At 47.7% G+C, this 17609-nt stretch overlaps 1 protein-coding gene across 1 annotated transcript in view; it reads right to left on the reverse strand.

Moving 5' to 3' along the window:
• The window catches only part of LOC126525578 (caskin-2-like), a 342542-nt gene that overhangs the window by 255290 nt on the left and 69643 nt on the right, over positions 1-17609 (reverse strand). The window contains exon 2 of the mRNA XM_050173505.3: positions 505-556. Within this exon, the coding sequence (XP_050029462.1) occupies positions 505-556 (52 nt within the window). The remainder of the gene's footprint in view (positions 1-504; positions 557-17609) is intronic.

A 17609-nucleotide genomic window follows, 5' to 3' on the forward strand; every position in this document is an offset into this window, starting at 1 on the left:
CTGGTGTTTCGTATTTATTTGCGGCAATAAAGTCTAACAATACGCCTTACCATAATAAACCTTTCCCAATGATTGCGAGCTAGAACAGTACAGCTATCAGATTTGCGAGTGCAGGTGCCCTTCTTGTAGTCGGCAGCCATACTATTATCGAGGCGAAGGTGATATGCAAGGAAAATGAAAAAAAAAAAAAAGCGTGTCAGTGTAGTGCTTCCACGAAGATACGGAAAAGGAGCTTTGCTTTTTTTGATGCCTCATTCATGAGCGCAGTGCGCATGATCGATTGTCTCATGCCTGTTTCAATATATATTTGACCGACAGGAGTTCGTTATACTAACTCTATGACCTAAACTCTATGACGACAGGGTTTCAAGAAAAGCAGTTGAAAGCATGCGCTATACGTGTGCCTATACGTGACCAACTCGTCCAACTAACTGCGTTGACCTACAGCAGGCATAGCCTCCAACAGATGCCTAGGGTCGCTCGGCATAACATCCGCTCGCTTACCCATCGCTGTCTCGCGTGTCGACGTGCGTCCGCCGCTCGCCGGTCAGAATTCCTGCAACGAGAGATGGAAAACGTGTGTGAGGAAACGGGAGGAAACACGTATAGCGCACACGAGACAGTAGAGAAGCTCTGTCTCGTTTGGAGTATGTAGATGACTTTATCACAAAATTGCGCACATTTCCATCATCACTACCGCTTCGCTTACCTGCCAGCTTTGCTCGAGCTAGGTAAGTCCCGCAGCCCATTCAACTGGTGCCGCTTAACTAGCACGCGCAAGGCTCTGCATGTGCGCGGAGATGGTAGCAAAGCTCTATATCGCTACACGGCACAAGCCCGTGCAGCGCGGACGAAACCAGCCCTGCAAATGGAAGATAGTCGATGCAGCGTTACTTTGTACGTATATATCTTACAGGTTTTCTGCGCCATCAGGCACATGCCAAGGTTCACAGATCATTTTCGTAATTTACAGATTTTTATGTGATCAGAGGAGACAATCGTGCATGCTCTCTTCTGAGCTGCCCCAGCCTAACATGACGGTGCTTAACAATACTAATTCAATGTCTATAGACTGATCGCTTCATTTCGAGATTACGTATGTTAACGGTATGGGGCGATACTACTTAAAATATTCCTACCCGGCAACTTTCCTGTCTCTATATGCGCCGAGGAATCACAGCCTCGATCAGGCACAACGATACCAACGCCCATCGTGAAAGAGCCTTAAATCCGAGCACGAGCTCTTGTGGAGGCACAAGCACACACACACACACAAATATCTGCAGCCAGAAGCACATAAAAACACTCCTGGAGAGTGCAGACGATAAAGACACTCAAGGCACAACAAAGGGGAGAGAAACGAATAAAGCGAAGCCGGGCAGTTTAGCAGCAGACGACATTTAGACGCCCGTGCATCAAAGCAGACGACGACGCGCCAGGCAGAGGATCCATCATAATCGTTTGCACTCAGTGGCATCGAGCGCCGTCTATTTAGGTGGAAACCCCACTCCCCGCGGTATTCACCGCCCGTGGCTCTCGGGCGGTCAACGAGCCGGTATAACAACAGACGAACTCAAACGATCAAGGAAGCAAACTCAGAGACCGAAAGGGCGTAGCAGGACAGCATGGCAGCGATGATAAAGAAAGAAACAAGCAAAAAATCCAAAAATAAAAACGCACAGCCGCCACAAGCTATCTGTCAGTGTGCACTTCAGGACGGGGAATTTATATTCATAACTATCGCGGGGACGTGACAGGCCTGATTCACGCATAACTTAAGTAGATAAAATAAGCAAAAGCAGCTGAGAGAGACAACAGCTAAAAATACCGATAACAGGGCTATCGAGAGCAGCGAAGTGTCCCCCCCTCCCCCCCTCTTTAAGGGCTCGAGATTCTCCCACCCAGCCTCACTTAGGAGTGTTTAAAGAAGCGCCCCGTACAGTGAATCAATCCCCATTTTCAAAGCCGAGTACAATTTCTTGTTTCAGATGTAGGAACTGCGAACACAGAAACGGGGAGGAATGGGATGGCCTTTCACTTCTCCGGTTCGAAAACATTTACGCTCCTTTGGAAATAAAATAAAATAGGGACAGAAATGGTATCGAGACGTTAAAGAAAGCGCATAAGTCAGGGTATGGGGTCGTGTTTTTCTTCCCGGCAGCACTGCAGACGACATTCTGTTGAGTCTTAGTTTAGCCGTCTGCTTCTCGCTCACCGTGCCCTGTTGATATCCGGGGTGCCTCTATATGGCCTTTTTGTTGGTGGAGATCGTCTGCTGCAACGATGGCTTTACAACTTCATGCTTCGCCCTTTGATTTGATTTAGTGCCAGCCGTTTCCGGGGCGAACCTCCCTGCCTTCGATGTTTGAGAAAAGTAAAACAAAGGGGACCCACTACTACACTTTCGGCTTAGCGGCCTAAGGCGGCATCCTGCTAATACTCCATCGCTCTCCGGGGAGGAACGGTTTCGACGAAATCATCTGTTCGAACAAGAGAAAAACGTCGGGTGAATGAAGTCAAAAATACTTAAATAGTTAGCACGTAAGCATTTCACGGGAAGAGTATCGTCTGCTTAAGGACTAACGCATAAAAACGAGAGGAAGTGAAGCAGACGAAAAACGGAGACGCAGACGGCGGCGGATGGTGGGCGGTTGAACAAAAGCAGCCGAAAATTAAGCGCAACAGGAAATTCTCTGGTGCGCCGACAGTCGCGCTGTCATTAGTAGCTCGCAGCGATAATCGGAAGACAGCGCCCTCCCTGTACGGCGCGGCGGAAGTGCTAGTCGCGTGGGAGTGAGTCGGAAGTGACAAGATGGCGGGGTGATTAAGGCCCGCCTTCACACTTCCGCGCGAGCAAGGCCGATCGAATGCCGCATTACTGCGCATGCTTTAATTAATCAGCTGCAGATACCACCTCAGTGGAAACGGCAACGTCAATACGCTTCGGCGAATTCGTCTTGATTATGCACACGACTTGGCGAAATGCTCAACGACGCGCTCGAGGATAACGCGTTCAGTGCACGTGAGATTAGCCTCTCTCGGCTTAATTTACGGTGTATGCAAATGAAATCTGATTGCCAATCAACTCGATTAGCAGTTGGGTAAAAAGAAAAACGACGCCGTTAACACACAAATGACATAAGCTCAAACGCAGTGTCCAGACATGAAAATTAGAGGAATCGCACAGTGGCACTGCGGAACGCGTTCTTGGAAATGCCTTCTTGAAAACTCACAGTAACCGTTGTGCAAGCGTGCGTGACGAACGCTGGTTTTATCAGGTGCGAGCTTCTTTTTTGGCAGCTGCCCCAAAACTGCAAAGTCAGAATCACTGTCCGAGCTCGATCATGAGGATTCCATAGCTAAGGCCTTCTTAAACAATAAACTTTTTTAATACGAATAAGCATAGATAAATACGAGCACCACCGTTTTAACTAAGACAAAATAAAACTCAAATGATTTCGAAGCCTTGATAGTCCGTAATAGAATTTTCACAAAAGCACCACGCGTGCTATATGAAGTTACCTTATCAGGGTAAACTGATGGTGCTATGTGAAGTTACCTTATCAGGGTAAATTGATGGTTATATGTGAAGTTACCTTATCAGGGTAAACTGATGGTAAATGCATTTCTAAATGAAGACACATGCGGCAAGAGCTCTATATATAGTGCGCCGGGTACACATTCATGGCAGTGTTACGCAAGACACAATTGAGCTCAGCGGACGAATTCGTCGCTACAATATGGTAAAAGCAACAAGAAGAAGAGGAAGTGTAGGTTTCCCGCTCCACACGGTGTCTATAGTAATGTCCAACGCTCAGGTATAAATCTGCGCCTAGTATACCGTTCGACCTGTTCCGAGAGCTCTCCGTGGAGGGTTCAGGCGGCATAAAATATGCAGGAACAATTCGCAAGCCGAGTCAGGGACGCACGGAAGACAAAGCAATCAAGCAAGAGCAGAAGCAGCCGGAAATGGGCGACTACGAGGGCAGAAGCTGAACACAAAGATCTACTAAAAACAAGCAAGGCACTCCCTCCATTCGCGAGATAGAACAATCGTGAGCCGTAATAACGGTCGCCGAACCATCGCACGAAACGACAATGAAAAACCACTGCACGTAAAGAAATAAAGGAAGGACGTAGGAAGAAAATCGGGGTGGGAGGACAATTCGTCACGAAACACGGCTTTTTGGTCCATGTGTACACAGCGCGAACGTAACGGGCATGCGAGGCGCGAGAAATGGCAATTGTCATCCCCTACGCGAATACGGCTGTGAATATACGAAGAGGAACATAAAAAAATATCAAACAGACGCCAGAGAAAAGGCCGCCTGTGCGTGGGAAAAAAGCATAGCTTCACACGCCTCGACGCGTATGCTGTTGGTGCCGTCGTCTGCACGCGAAAATCGCCCCGCGGCACGAAAAACGCGCAGCGCGCGGAATATATCGTCTGCTATACGTAAGCGTCGTACGGGGGACGCGCTCATTTTCGCGCACACTCTCGTGCTTCCATTGTCTCAGCTTTTACAGAGGCATGTGCTCGCAAATGCGAGTTTGCGTTTGGAGGCCTATGGCAAGAAGTACTTCGCTGGAACGTATTTGCTAAATTCGCTCTCAATCGCTTATTTCACGCCAGTGCTTTGTGGAACTGCGACAGAGGGACACTCCTGCCATCTGCTACATGGGTCGGAGAATGTTCGTCGTCTGCTATGTAATACTACCACGCAGCTGTCGTGTGCGACTCGAAAGCGCATGGTGAGCGATGCGAATTTGCTTTTAGTAGAGTACTTTTAGATCGCTGTGACACTTTCTTGTGTTTCTGGTACGCGATTTATGCTTTCAGAATTAAACTTAATTCAGACAACGCAAAAGATAAAGAGAGAGGGGGGAGGAGTATATAGGATAAAGCCGCAGTTTCGCTAGAAAGGCGAAACATTAACAGCAATGCAGCAATGTATTCACAAACTAATGTTCGTAGATTTATAAGTTATGTAAATAGTAGTAAGCATTCACTTACGAGCGAAACAAGCATGGTGTTACGCGAGCAAAAAATATATATATATGAACTGATCACTCACTAAGACCGCGAGCGCTCGCTGTCACAACCCTGGCGTGATAATGAGAGCCGGCATACTGGGAGCGGGCATGCTTGCCCAAAGCGAACGTTTCGTGCTGCAGCTCGCTGTACCGTTTCAACTAAGCCGCGTCTAAAAAAACTCAAGATTACACGACCTCCCCTATGATAAACCGTTGTGTGTAGGCTATGTGGTTCTTTAACATGGAAGCCAACTTGCGCTGCATAGTTGATACGAAACGCATACAAAGAAAAGAAGAAAAAACACGGAAACGCCAAAAGACGATGCGCGAACTAGTAACTGCTTCTTCACAGCCAAAAGGTTATGTTTCCACAAAGAACAATCGAAATGAAACTATGCATGCTTCATTACAGTGAGTGCCGGCCGCTTACTGCTTCGTTTATCTAGATTTAGCATGATTACAAAGACGGCGCCGAATAAAACGCCTCTTTGTAATCATGCTTCACCAACTAGCCCACCAACACATCCTGAGTTAGATTTAGCAGTGGGATTTCCTTGTCACGTAATGCCATGGATGGAGTGCTGGTGTACGGCCGCACGGCAGCAGCAAAAAAAAAAAAAAAAAAAAATGGATTTTTTCCAGCGCAGCCGCGGAACGTGAAATAGTCTTAATGCGTGAGAGTGGTCAAACAGGCGCACGTAGGCAGTACCGTTTGATTTCAGCCTTTATGCCTAGGCTGCGAAGAAGAAAAAAATTAGCGGCACCGTTGGTCCCGAGACTTTTGTTCTCGACTGTTTATACGTGTCAAATAAACTCCAACACAAGGCGCGCGTGAAGGACAGCGCGCATGAAACCGGCAACCAGCTCAGATTGTCCTTGCATGCTCGCCCTTCGCCCTGGCACCCGCGGGACGCAGCAGATGACCTCCAACACGCGGCGCGCGGGTCGCGTATGCACTCGGCTACGCGGGTAGAGTGGCCTATAGCCTGGGCAGCCATGCACGGCGCAGCGAGGGTTCGATCACGTGACCTCCAACAAGGGGCGCCCGGGAGGATCGCTTGCATCAAGGCGCCACCCACTCATCTCGCCCTCGCGTGCTTGCCCTCGCACCCGTAACGCATCAAGCGACCAGCGACAACACGGCAATGCGGCGCGCGGGCCGCTCATTCTCCATACACTGTAATAATTGGGGTCGGGCATTAAATAGATGGTAGCTGGCTCATGCCGTCGTCGAACTCATCCACGCTGAGGACGTTGTTGAAGGAAAGGACTTGTTCTCATCGAGAACGAGGAATATGGGGATTTATTTACAGTACCTACATGGGGAGAACGTTACAGTTCGTCAGTCTAGCATGACTGAAAGAGAATGCGCACTCAGCAGCCGCGCAACAGCTGCTTATAAACACTTTGTCCTCCCTAGATCCCTAGGTGAGGGAAAACGGCCGTTCAACCTTCGACCAATCGAAGCGTCCAAAGTCATCGTAGCCGACCCGCCTTTGAGGGGGAGGGTTTACACACTCACTTCCGCACAGGTTTCACTGAACGCACCTAGGTGAGAGGGTTCTCGCTAACAGAGGTCTTGACCTGAGCAAGCGCCTCTTTGATCCCAGAACTAACCCTGCAGTCAGTGGCCGCCGCGTCTGTCCATTGACTGTTACCACTTCTGGTGCCCGTGAGACCGCACCGCACAACATCTCCTTCCAGGAGTTCCTCCGCTCCAATCAAACCGTGAAGGCGACGGCGACTCCACTAACAATACTTGGTCCGCCGACCGCGTCTAGACATAGTGGCGCCGATGGGCTGTTGACGCGGCGCATTGTCGTCCTTACAAAGCAAGTCGTCGCAGCGGGGTGGGAAGGCTTCGGAGGTCGCTTCTCCGCAGATCGCCAGCCCCGCAGCTGCAGCGGGCTTGGGAAAAATTTTGCAGGTTGGCACCCCTGCAGGCCGATCGTAACAACATTTGGAGTTCATCGCGACAGCTTGGCGGCGGCGGCGGTGACAGTGCGGCTGCAGTGTCTGCATAGCTGCTAACGCAATAAAAAAAAACATTCGTTCTTTATTTGAAATTTTCTTTTTTCCTAGCTTCGTCGTCACTGTTCAGAATGTTGCTCAAAGAACAATGCAGCAGACCGTACCGTACAAAGGAACTCACGGCGTACATGCACTGCACGGAACCTGAAACAAGAATGCTTTGACTTCGAAACCGATGGAAAAGCTCCTCTGGTATAGCAACAGCGTTCTCCGATACTGAAGTTGCAGGACGCTTAACTGAAATAATGTTAGTCAAGACAGCACGATGTAAACCGAATTAACCGTTTACCCATAGCAGATCCAACGTCAAGCAGAGCACCAGCACTCTGGCGAACATATGAATACATGCGCATCTTCTTACATCAGGTGAAACTCGCCACTCACACCTGTAGCCTTTAAACTTTAAACGGATTCACTAAACCATTCCTGCTTGACTGGACGGCGTGCAAAGTTTTTTTTCGATAAGTGATAACCACGAATGTGGCAGAAATTGAATCAGCCGCTAAAGTACGAACTTAGCAACAACACTGCTTAGTAAGCATTTAGTCACGGTACATTTATTTACGACATCACAAGAGAAGTTCCCTCTGAAGCAGTCGCAGCCTGTTGTTTCGTCCAATAATGCCATAAGTAGGCGTCGTATTTGCTTTATCTTTCGTTTAGTTTTTGGCAAGCACGTGAAACAAAATACATGTCCAGTCACGCATAGATGACAAAGCGTATCCTTAAAGCACAAAGCACCTCAGAGACTGCGCGCTTTATATGCCTACCATTTCCGACGTCAATCTCCACAAAGCCGTCCAATTTACCGTTTGCAAAAATTAGTTATTTTCTTTTTCTCCATGCATGGGTGAGAACTCTCGGAAGCGGAAATAACAGGTCTCACTAACATGCAAGAAAGAAAATAATAATAATAATAATAAAAGCGAACTCGACGGCAGGGGAAAAGCGAGTCATGAAGATGTAAAAAAATAAATTAAACGGAAAAAAGCGGCGACACGAACGGAAGCACCGCTTCGCACGCAAGGAGTGTCGTCGGCGTCCGCAGACGACGTTTGCAGACGATCAGCGTGCAGGAGTGCGCGAGTACTCCACGCCGTCAGATGCATGCAGCGCTGCCACAAACTTCACGAATAGCAGAAGTGGCGCCGGCGAAACGAGCACTGTTACGAAGTTGGAAGCGTTCCACAAGTGTTACGCAACGTGGATAACAGCGCCATTGAAGAAAGGACTTGCAGAGACGCCGCAGCGTTGCCGTATTTCTTTCCCGATTCTGCGTCCCGCGCTAGTGTCGTTTTTCGGCGTTTTGTAGTAGCACTTGCCGAAGCTGTAGAGATCACTTGGGCCAATCGTGACCAGAACACGCAAAGCCCTGGCTGAACCGGTCAGCGCGTACGCTCGGAGTATAGAAGCCGACGGTGCTGCCTACAGCCAATGGAGTTTCATGCAAGCGACGCCGATACGCCGGAAATTCGGCGCGACAAACTGCTCTAACCCACCTTCGTTTGAGCAGCGAAACAAGATAGCGAGGTAAAAGACGCGAGAAAACTTCGCGTGTCCTGCGTGTGTTTATCAGCGCTAAAACTGAGTTACGGATTAGCTTCACCAACGCAGCGACCGAACTTACACGTTCCAAGAGAATCGTGTAAAGCTTGGATTTTTCCTTGCTCTTAGGTATGGTTTGCTCAACAACGCACTCTTCGGCCTTTCCAAACACACGCCGTTTGTGAACTAAGTTATTAGAGTTCAAAATTATAGGATTCAATGCAGAAATTCTAGTGAAGAACCTATACGAATACTCAAGCATACTCAGGATTTATATACGTCTGACACTAAATTTCAAACGTTGTTGGACAGCTATAGTAACCATGGGGCCGTTGTACTGAACAACCCTGTTTCACGCTGAAGAGCTACGAAAAGTCTGACCGCGGAAAAAGGATAAGTTAAAATGATTACTGATCGCAAAAGGGCATCAATAACGTTACAAGAAGCCACAAAGGCCGTTTGGAGCCATTGTGCTGAAGTTTATAAAAATCTATACCTAACATATACCTATCGCTCCTATGGTGGTTGAGCCGTCACAAAAACTCGTCATGCAGCCTCTAACGTATGATTTTCCACAACTATATTAGTATTAAACTCGGTGTTAGGAATCGAGCATTAGCATTAGGAGGAAGCTTTAGCTCGGGCCCCAACTTCGATGCCTCCTATAAAAATGCATGTAAAACGCAGAAACACTTTTCTGAGATAAACACTGGACTGATTTTAATGAAATGTCTTGTATTTGCGAGAGAAAGGTAAATTCTAGTGATTGTTGGGAGCGGGATTTAGATTTAGCGCCTGAATTATTTAAAAGGAATTTTCAAAAAGGGTAAGTTTGAAAAGCACGGAGTTTAGACTAAACTCGCAGCTCTGCACCTAGAACAGATATCGAAGTTCTGTAAACTGCATACATTAGAGCGTTCAAAGCGAAGAAATGCGATATATCAGTTTTTGTCCTACGTGAAATTGTTACATTGTCTACAAGAGTTTTGCACAAGTCTTACTCACGTATTAGTGATAAATTTGAGAGCCATGTGTAACACATCAAGTTTGTTCGCTGTAGATGTACTATTAGATGCAATTTACAGAATGGTTATATGAATTTTCATTGCTGAGTGACAGAGTTGCAAACTTCCTAGTTTGGTTTTCTGAATATTTTCGATTTTTAACCATTTTTATTAAAACTTTGACAGTACAAATTGAAAATTCGCTACAAACAGTCACTATATTTTAACTTTTTCTTTTAAATGCAACAAATCTCATCAAATTCGGCGCAGTGGTTGACGAAAAAGAAACGATTTCCTCTTTCCCACGTATTTAGATAGGAGCCCATGGCAAGAGCTAAAGCGCCGGGAGAATTGGGAAAAGCGCAGATCCAGTGTACTTCATCTAGCCCTGACAGGTCCTCCAAAGTGCAAAACAAGAGGATCACAGTCCCTGGCAGATGTTTGGCTCACTAAAGCAATTTAAGACCTCAACAAAGATTAAGGCATCGGTTAGATACGAAGCGCTCTCGCGGTAGCTATATGTGCGGATTCGAGCCCTAACTGAATCACTCCACGCGCAGAGTTTTCCAGCACTGCATGCATCTGGCGATTAAGTTTAACGGCTTGCAGAAACGACGACAACGATGCTTGGAGCGAAAATCGTCTGCCGCACTTTCGAAGCTGTCGTCTGCTTCGAAAGTCGCTGTCGTCCGCATGCCATGCCGCTTTTCTAAAGTGAACCGCGCCAGCCAGGAGGCGAGACAGTGACACCAAGAACACAGAAGATTTAAAAAAAAAAAGGGAAAACGTGCGACAGACTAGAAAAAAGAAAGTAAACTTGTAAAAGTACGCAGCAGGTTCGCCAGACGAGTAAACATGCGTACGCGATATGTATTTCAAAAACGTAGATGATAAAAGGGGGAACACAGGAAGAAAAAAGCCGGCTCTGAAAGACCAGGAAGCGACGATTTAAAAAAAACTGTTGAACCCTCTCGCCGAACTTCCGCTTTCAGGAGACGCTATAAGTATTCAAGACATCGCGCGGGCGGAGGTGTGTATAGAAAGTGAGCTCTTCCTATATCGACCTCTTCTTCCTCGGCTTACTGACACGCTTCCCCCAACCCACACTTCCTCGAAAAACGTCAACGTATACGCGATCGATGTGGAAGGATCTTTAGCGGCGCTGAAATTTCCGCCGCACTGCACTTGCGGTGACCTGGGGTGCTTTTCCAGGCTTCGATGTCTAATCCGACAAAATCCGCCACTCTGTGCACTTGGGCACATGGCATGTGGTTCTTTTTTTTTTTTTTGGACGTTAGCGAAAATAGATGGGGCTCAGCGTTTCCGGTCAACACACGTGCGCGCACACAGAGAAGGCTAAAAAAATTACGCCGAGTTAATTTCAAGGAATTCTGCCTCAAACATGGGTGAGCTAATGTTCCAAATTTTGAATACGAATTGCGTATAATCTTTGTTAATTTATTCGCATTCTATTTGAGTATATTCATTACTCGAAGTTGTCGAATATTCGTTTCGGCTCGCGTATAAGAGATAACAACAGTCACTGATGTCTTTTCTCCACAAGAAAAACGGACACTTACCTATCAAGAAAGGGGTCAGGCAAGGAGACAAAATCTCTCCACTGTTATACACTGCATGCTTGGAAGAGGTATTCAAAGCATTAAACTGGGAAGGCTTAGGAGTGAAGATCAACGGCGAATATCTCAGCAACCTTCGGTTTGCAGATGGCTTTGTCCTGTTGAGCAACGCTGGAGTTGAACTGCAACAAGTGACTGAGGACCTTAACCGACAACGTGTAAGAGTAGGGTTGACCATTAATATGCAGAAGACACAGGTAATGTTCAATAGCCTAGCAAGAACACAAGAATTCAGGATCGCCAGTGAGCCTCTACAGCCGGTGCAGGAGTATGTTTATCTAGGCCAATTACTCACATGGAAGCCTAATCACGAGAAGGAAATTTGCAGAAGCTTACCACTGTCCTTGAAAAGGAAAGTGTACAATCATTGCATTCTACCGGTGCTAACATATTTAGCAGAAATTTGGGGGTTAACGAAAAAGCTCGAGAAGAATAAGTTAATCACCACGCAAAGAGCGACGGAACGAAAAATGGGAGGCGTAACCTTAAAAGACAGTAAGCGAACGGTGTGGATAAGAGAGCAAACGGGGTATATTCTAGTTGGCATTAAGAAGGGAAAAAATGGACCTGGGCAGGCCATGTAATGCGTAGGGCAGATAACCGGCGGTCTGTTAGAGTGACAAAATGGGTACCAAGGGAAGGGAAGGGAAACGCAGTCGATCACGGCAGAAAATTAGTTGGGGTGTTGAAATGAGGAAATTTGCAGGCGCAAGTTGGAGTCAGCTATAGCGCAAGACAGGGGCAATTGAAGATCTCTAGGAGAGGCCTTCGTCCTGCAGTGGACATAATAGGCTGATGATTATGCTGCTGATGATGTTGACTGATGTCTCGAGCGACAGAGATAGATGCAAGTGAGGTCTGTTCCGTATGCTATTGCTGCAGGGGAGCCGATAGTAAAATCATCAGATAATAGAAAGCAGTTGCTTCTCGTTTACAAGCTCCTTAATTGACTGGACGTCCCGTTATGACATTACATGCAAGTATGAAATAACGTAAACAAGCCTCAGTTTTTACCAAACGAACTCCACAAAGACTTTATATTTCGCTTTGTTTACAAATGAGAGAGTATTTGATATCCCATTCGAAATTCGAAGGTCGTTTTCCCCGACTATTAGTATTCGCATTCGATTCTGAAATTTCTACCACTGAAGCACTCCTAGATTTAAGTAAGGAAACTTATTTTGTAAGGTTTCTCTGACGGACAGGAGAAAAAAAAAACGCATTCAAGGCGGAGAAATGTTAATGCATACGATAATTACGCAACTACGAAGTTTCGCCAAACAGAAGCCGCACACGTTTAGCATGCGACTCGCATGCAGCGATGGACGGATCATAGGTAATAGTGTTGCACTTGGCGAGCTGCAACATGTCTTAAAACAGAGCGACGTTTGAATGAATGTATAGGTCTCGCTGAGGCCCATTGTAGATTATATCAGAAGGCGCAATAAAATACGACAGGAAGTTTTGCATTTGCAATCTCGAACAACGGTGGTCTGCTTGTCTATTCCTTTATACAGCGCCTTGCGAACATGCTTTCCTCTATCCTATATGGACGACTGTTTATTGTTATAATGGCATGCGCAATAAAAGTTTGTACCAAGAATTTCTTGCCCCATTTTCGCACAATCTCTTTTTATTTCCTGATGACTCCTCACCAACTAGCTCACCTTCGCATTCTGATTCAGTTTAAGTTTCCTGTTACTTTAATCCAATTCTCAGCTAGACGCACCAACATATTTACCTGCATGCACTACTGGCATGCAGGTAATTGGCACTGCTAGACCGGCGTCAAAGAGTTTCACTGAAGTGCGGCACCTGCCCAGTGGAATATAGCCCCGCGAAGGGCCCACACTTTTAGACAGCCCTGTCTCCGGGATCTACCGATATTTTAGGTTAGGTTAGATAGCCGGAAAGAAACTGGTCTCACGCGGCCAAGAATGCTATTCGCATTAAAAAGCGCAAGCTCGCGCTCTTTCATTACGTTACGTACCCATGAGTTCACAGGCAATAAAAAGGCTATGAGCACTTTGCTGAGCTAAACTGTGATAGGCGAAAGCCTATCTATGACTGCCTCAGTTGCTGCTGTCTGAGCTGTTCTGCGAACGGACGCCGCCGTGGCAGCGAGCATGGGATGCAAGCGCAGTGTCACCGGCTGTGATTGATCACCGCTTTCCTGCGTCCACCATGGACTGTGCACGGACACTCATGAGCCACTAAAGGCTTACGCCTTAAAAGTTCCGGCTGCGATTTGCCCTGCGCTCGCACGGCCTTTATCGACGCGCCTGATGACGTAACCTAATGTGCAAGTTATGCACCTGGCTTCGTTCTAAATGTGCACCTTGCGTCTGGAACAGCACCGACCACTTACGACTTGACCCGAGGCCCAACACCCGGAACCTTTCTTACACAAAACGCTTCCCTCAAACCTTAATCCAGCGGGGCGGGCCATCCCAGTAATCACTCTGACCATTTCTTGTTTCGTTATTTTCGCACTGCAGCGCTCACTTTAAGGAGGCAAATTCCGGTCGGTTTAAAAGAGAGAGACGAATGGAGCCAAAATGTAAATCAGGAACGAGGAGCGTTTAGGCAGAAAGTGAACAGAATGGGGGGAAATGTAACAGACGAAGGCCCGAAAATAGAAAAAAAAAAGAAAACGGAAGGAGAGCTCACGTCACAGCCCGCGCACCACAGATTGCGTCTTATCGATCTCGACGCGGAAGGGGAAAAAAAGAAAGAATCAGACGAATACAAAGCAGACGTAGACAAGAAGGTAGAGGAATACGAAGCAGACGACAAAGAAGCCGCAGCCAGCCGAACGGGATTCGGGAACAAAAGGCAGCCCGGGAAAAGAGCGTGCGGAGAATAAGGTCGCATAATGGCGGGAAAGAGGGAAGCAGGAAGAGGGGAATCAGCGGCGGGATAAGACGCGGGAAACCGGGAAAGGTGTAGCGCGGGAGAGGCTTTTCGGGGAAAGAGGGTCGACACAGCGAGGCGACGGAGCGTGGACCTGCGCGCGACACGGATCATTCGCTTACCTCCCTGTGCTGCACGTATCCCGGCACGTACGCGACGAAGAGCGGACTACACGCCGTCCGCACGTGCCGAGATCGAGAGTTACGTTGAGTTATTTTTCTTCTTTTTGGCCGGATAAGTGTTCCAAGCGGGCTCATTTTCAAGTCTGCTATGGTCATCATCGTCTTTAACGCCCACTCGCAGAAATGAAAGGCATTAGCAAAATGGCAGCAAATTTACGTACAGAGCGAGACGCTAGCGTAGGACATTGAAGTGACAGCTTCGACAGCGGCAATTAAGACAAGTTGTAAGTTGTGCAGCTACAAAAGAAGGCGGTGATACGCTAACAGAAGGTTACACCGTTAAGCGCGGCGGTGCCATAAAAGCGCCAAACTTCAACGCGCGATTTCCTTTAGCTTCTGCGACACCTTTAATGACGGCGACGTTCGCCATCGCATATGAGATGTAGCCGGTCAGCGAAGGCAAGATATAAAGCTTTCAAACGAAGGTCTTCTCGTTTACTCTACTTATTATTTCAAGCATATATTAGGCTTTCCCTTAAGGGAGCAATATCGGAGTGTTCCGTAGGGACAGGATGGCGATTCCCGAAAGCGTGTATTTAGGGCCCCTTTTTAAACTTTGAATGGCAGCCTTTAACTTCCGCTCCGGTTCACCGCCAGTGGGCGCTGCTGCGGCTAGCCGCCGCCGTATTATGATCTCGCGCGGCCGTGCAAAGCCGGGCGCGAAGAGCCGTACGAACGTCCGCGGCAGCTCGTTAGGCTAATCACCCGCCGACTCGCTCGAGCGTGAGTGTACGCCCGTGCGGCAGCGCTGCCGAGTTTGTAGTCCGCGAGCGACCGTGCTGCTGCGCGTCTGCGCAGAATTAAGCACGAGGCACACAGCTGCATCTCCCGGTTCGTATGCTCCGCTCGCACGCGCGCACGTCTGCGGGTTCGCTGCTGGGGCACGCAGCGTACCTTTCAGCACGTCTGCACGTGTGCGCGTCTGCGCGCACATCTGTGATCGCGCGAGCGCGCTAAAGAGGCCGTGTTTGTTGTGCCAAAACAACAATACGCATTCCCGGAAAGGGGAAAAACAAAGAGGTGCAGGCGAGGATACGCATGTGGGATAAAGAAACGCAGTCGTGAAGACGCAGGATTCGACAGTGCAAAGTAACACGACGATAAATACACGGTTATTACAGCGTCTAACACGTTCTTCAAACAACGCAAGAGACTGCAGATCGGTTTCTTGCCGTTTGTCGTACGTGGGTTTCATCAGTGTACTCTCGTATAGGGCTTCATATACACGCACATATACGCGCAGCCGCTACACACAGCCCCGCATGAAGACACTACGTACCATAACACGGTAACTAGATTACGTATGCATGCAGACACCGCGGTGCGCGCATTCATACATCCGTGTCACAAACGTAGAAGCGCACTGCACCTGAGAATAGTTAGCTGCAGCTGTACCGCTATTACTTGCCACAGCGACCAACATCCGTGAAGGCGAAATACTGCGCCAAGATGACTGTGCAGCACGTCATACGCCCGCGAACATCGTTCGACAGACTTCTATTATAGCACAGTGTATACATGCTACGTATAGATACAGAATGAGATAGCCTGCAGATAAGAAATAGGTGTTAGCTGATATATATCACGCAGGACAGAGAAAACTTCGGGCCGTATCTAAACGCTGCGTGGAACTGTACGTCAACGTGCCGACTAGCCGGAGAAAGCTGTATCTTGTAAGCGCCGCGGGCTCTTCGAAAGCTCGTTAAAACTACAAAGGGAGCCGCCAGGATCCCCTTACTAGGAGTTCTAGGCACGCAATGCTCGCGCCTGCCCGATTAAACTGTGCAGTATTAAGGAAGCGAAGAGAGACGTTCTTTAACGGACAGTGAAGAGGTCCTCCTACGCATGATGAGTACGTATGCACAAAATCACACATACGGGTACAGAACACAAGAACACACTTTGTTAGTTCACTTCAAAGCGAACGGGCGTACTGAGGCGGTCCCCCTCATGCGCGGCAGAAAATAGCTCTGCACTCCAGCGCTGTATTTACAGGACATATAGGTATACGCGCCAGCCGAGCAAGCAACTAGTGTGTCTATATCTTAAGCAATCGGCTTAAAAGGCAACTCCGGCGTTTCTTTAACCATATTATAACATTGTCATGTTCAAATGGATTTGACAGTCCTGTCACGGTTAGGGTGGTTCAATTAGCTTAGAAATTCATCAGTAATATTATATAACCAATAAACGAGATACCGAAAGCGAAGCGGGTAGCTGCTTCGTATGACGTCACGATGAACCGATGACGTCAGGTCCTGCCCTACCACAATGTAAACACGCAGTACACGTGGCGCTAACGCCAAGGACGCGAAGCTGATGATGTCTTCTGATGACACAGGGAGCTTTTACAGAGTTCCCAAACTAGGCAGCGGTGATACAGGCGACGATTTCAGCGACAGTGGCGGTGTGGTCTCTGACGTCACAAACATCGGGTGACCAGTAAAGTCATGAGTCGGGAACGCAACCAATGTTCCAAATTCATTTTCAGGGAAACTAAACGACTTGCAGATATATTGTTTGGCACAGATAATCAGAGTGCAAAAGAGAACATATATTCCAAATTTTATTAAGATCAGTGGACATCGAAAAATCGCCGGAGTTGCCCTTTAAGCGTATAACCCCAGTTTGTTTTCCCATTTTCTGTTATTTCACCATTCACTGTGCGAGGAGATACGCCAGCACTTGAGCACCTACTACTTCGGTTGCGTGCATGTAAGTGCTTTTTTTTTTTCTTCGCACTTGTGGGATCCTGTCCACATGATACAGACCTCAATCACTTCTCGGAGGCTATTTGACTCTCAGTGCAAGACACTCAACATTGTACAATTACGTACAGCTTTTCCATTTATTCAGCTTGACATTACAATGCTACTTACCTGGGCTGTACAAATGGCGTCGTTAGCGAAAGCCTCGGGCTTAATCTCGATTTAGTAAAGTACACCAAAGTGTCAGCACAGGTACGGATGTTTTCGGACTCCATCCCCGCCGAAACGCGACATCCTTGGTTGGGAATCAAGCGAGCGACCAATGTAAAATATAGGTCTCGTGCGCATTTCCGTATTGTGTGATGAAGACATCGTTGCCATTGACTCACTTCTCTAAGTGCACTCTCACCCTCGGTGAATAAGAGAGATGTGGGTGAAGAAATACTGGCGCAAGCTAAGACATTCACGAAGGAAGGAAACTCAAGGACGAGTGCTATAGCTACTCTCGATCGATCTCTCAATTATATGTAGGTTAACCATCGGCCGAAGCCTAGA

Source organism: Dermacentor andersoni, chromosome 8 (assembly GCF_023375885.2).
Source record: "Dermacentor andersoni chromosome 8, qqDerAnde1_hic_scaffold, whole genome shotgun sequence".
Taxonomy (NCBI): domain Eukaryota; kingdom Metazoa; phylum Arthropoda; class Arachnida; order Ixodida; family Ixodidae; genus Dermacentor; species Dermacentor andersoni.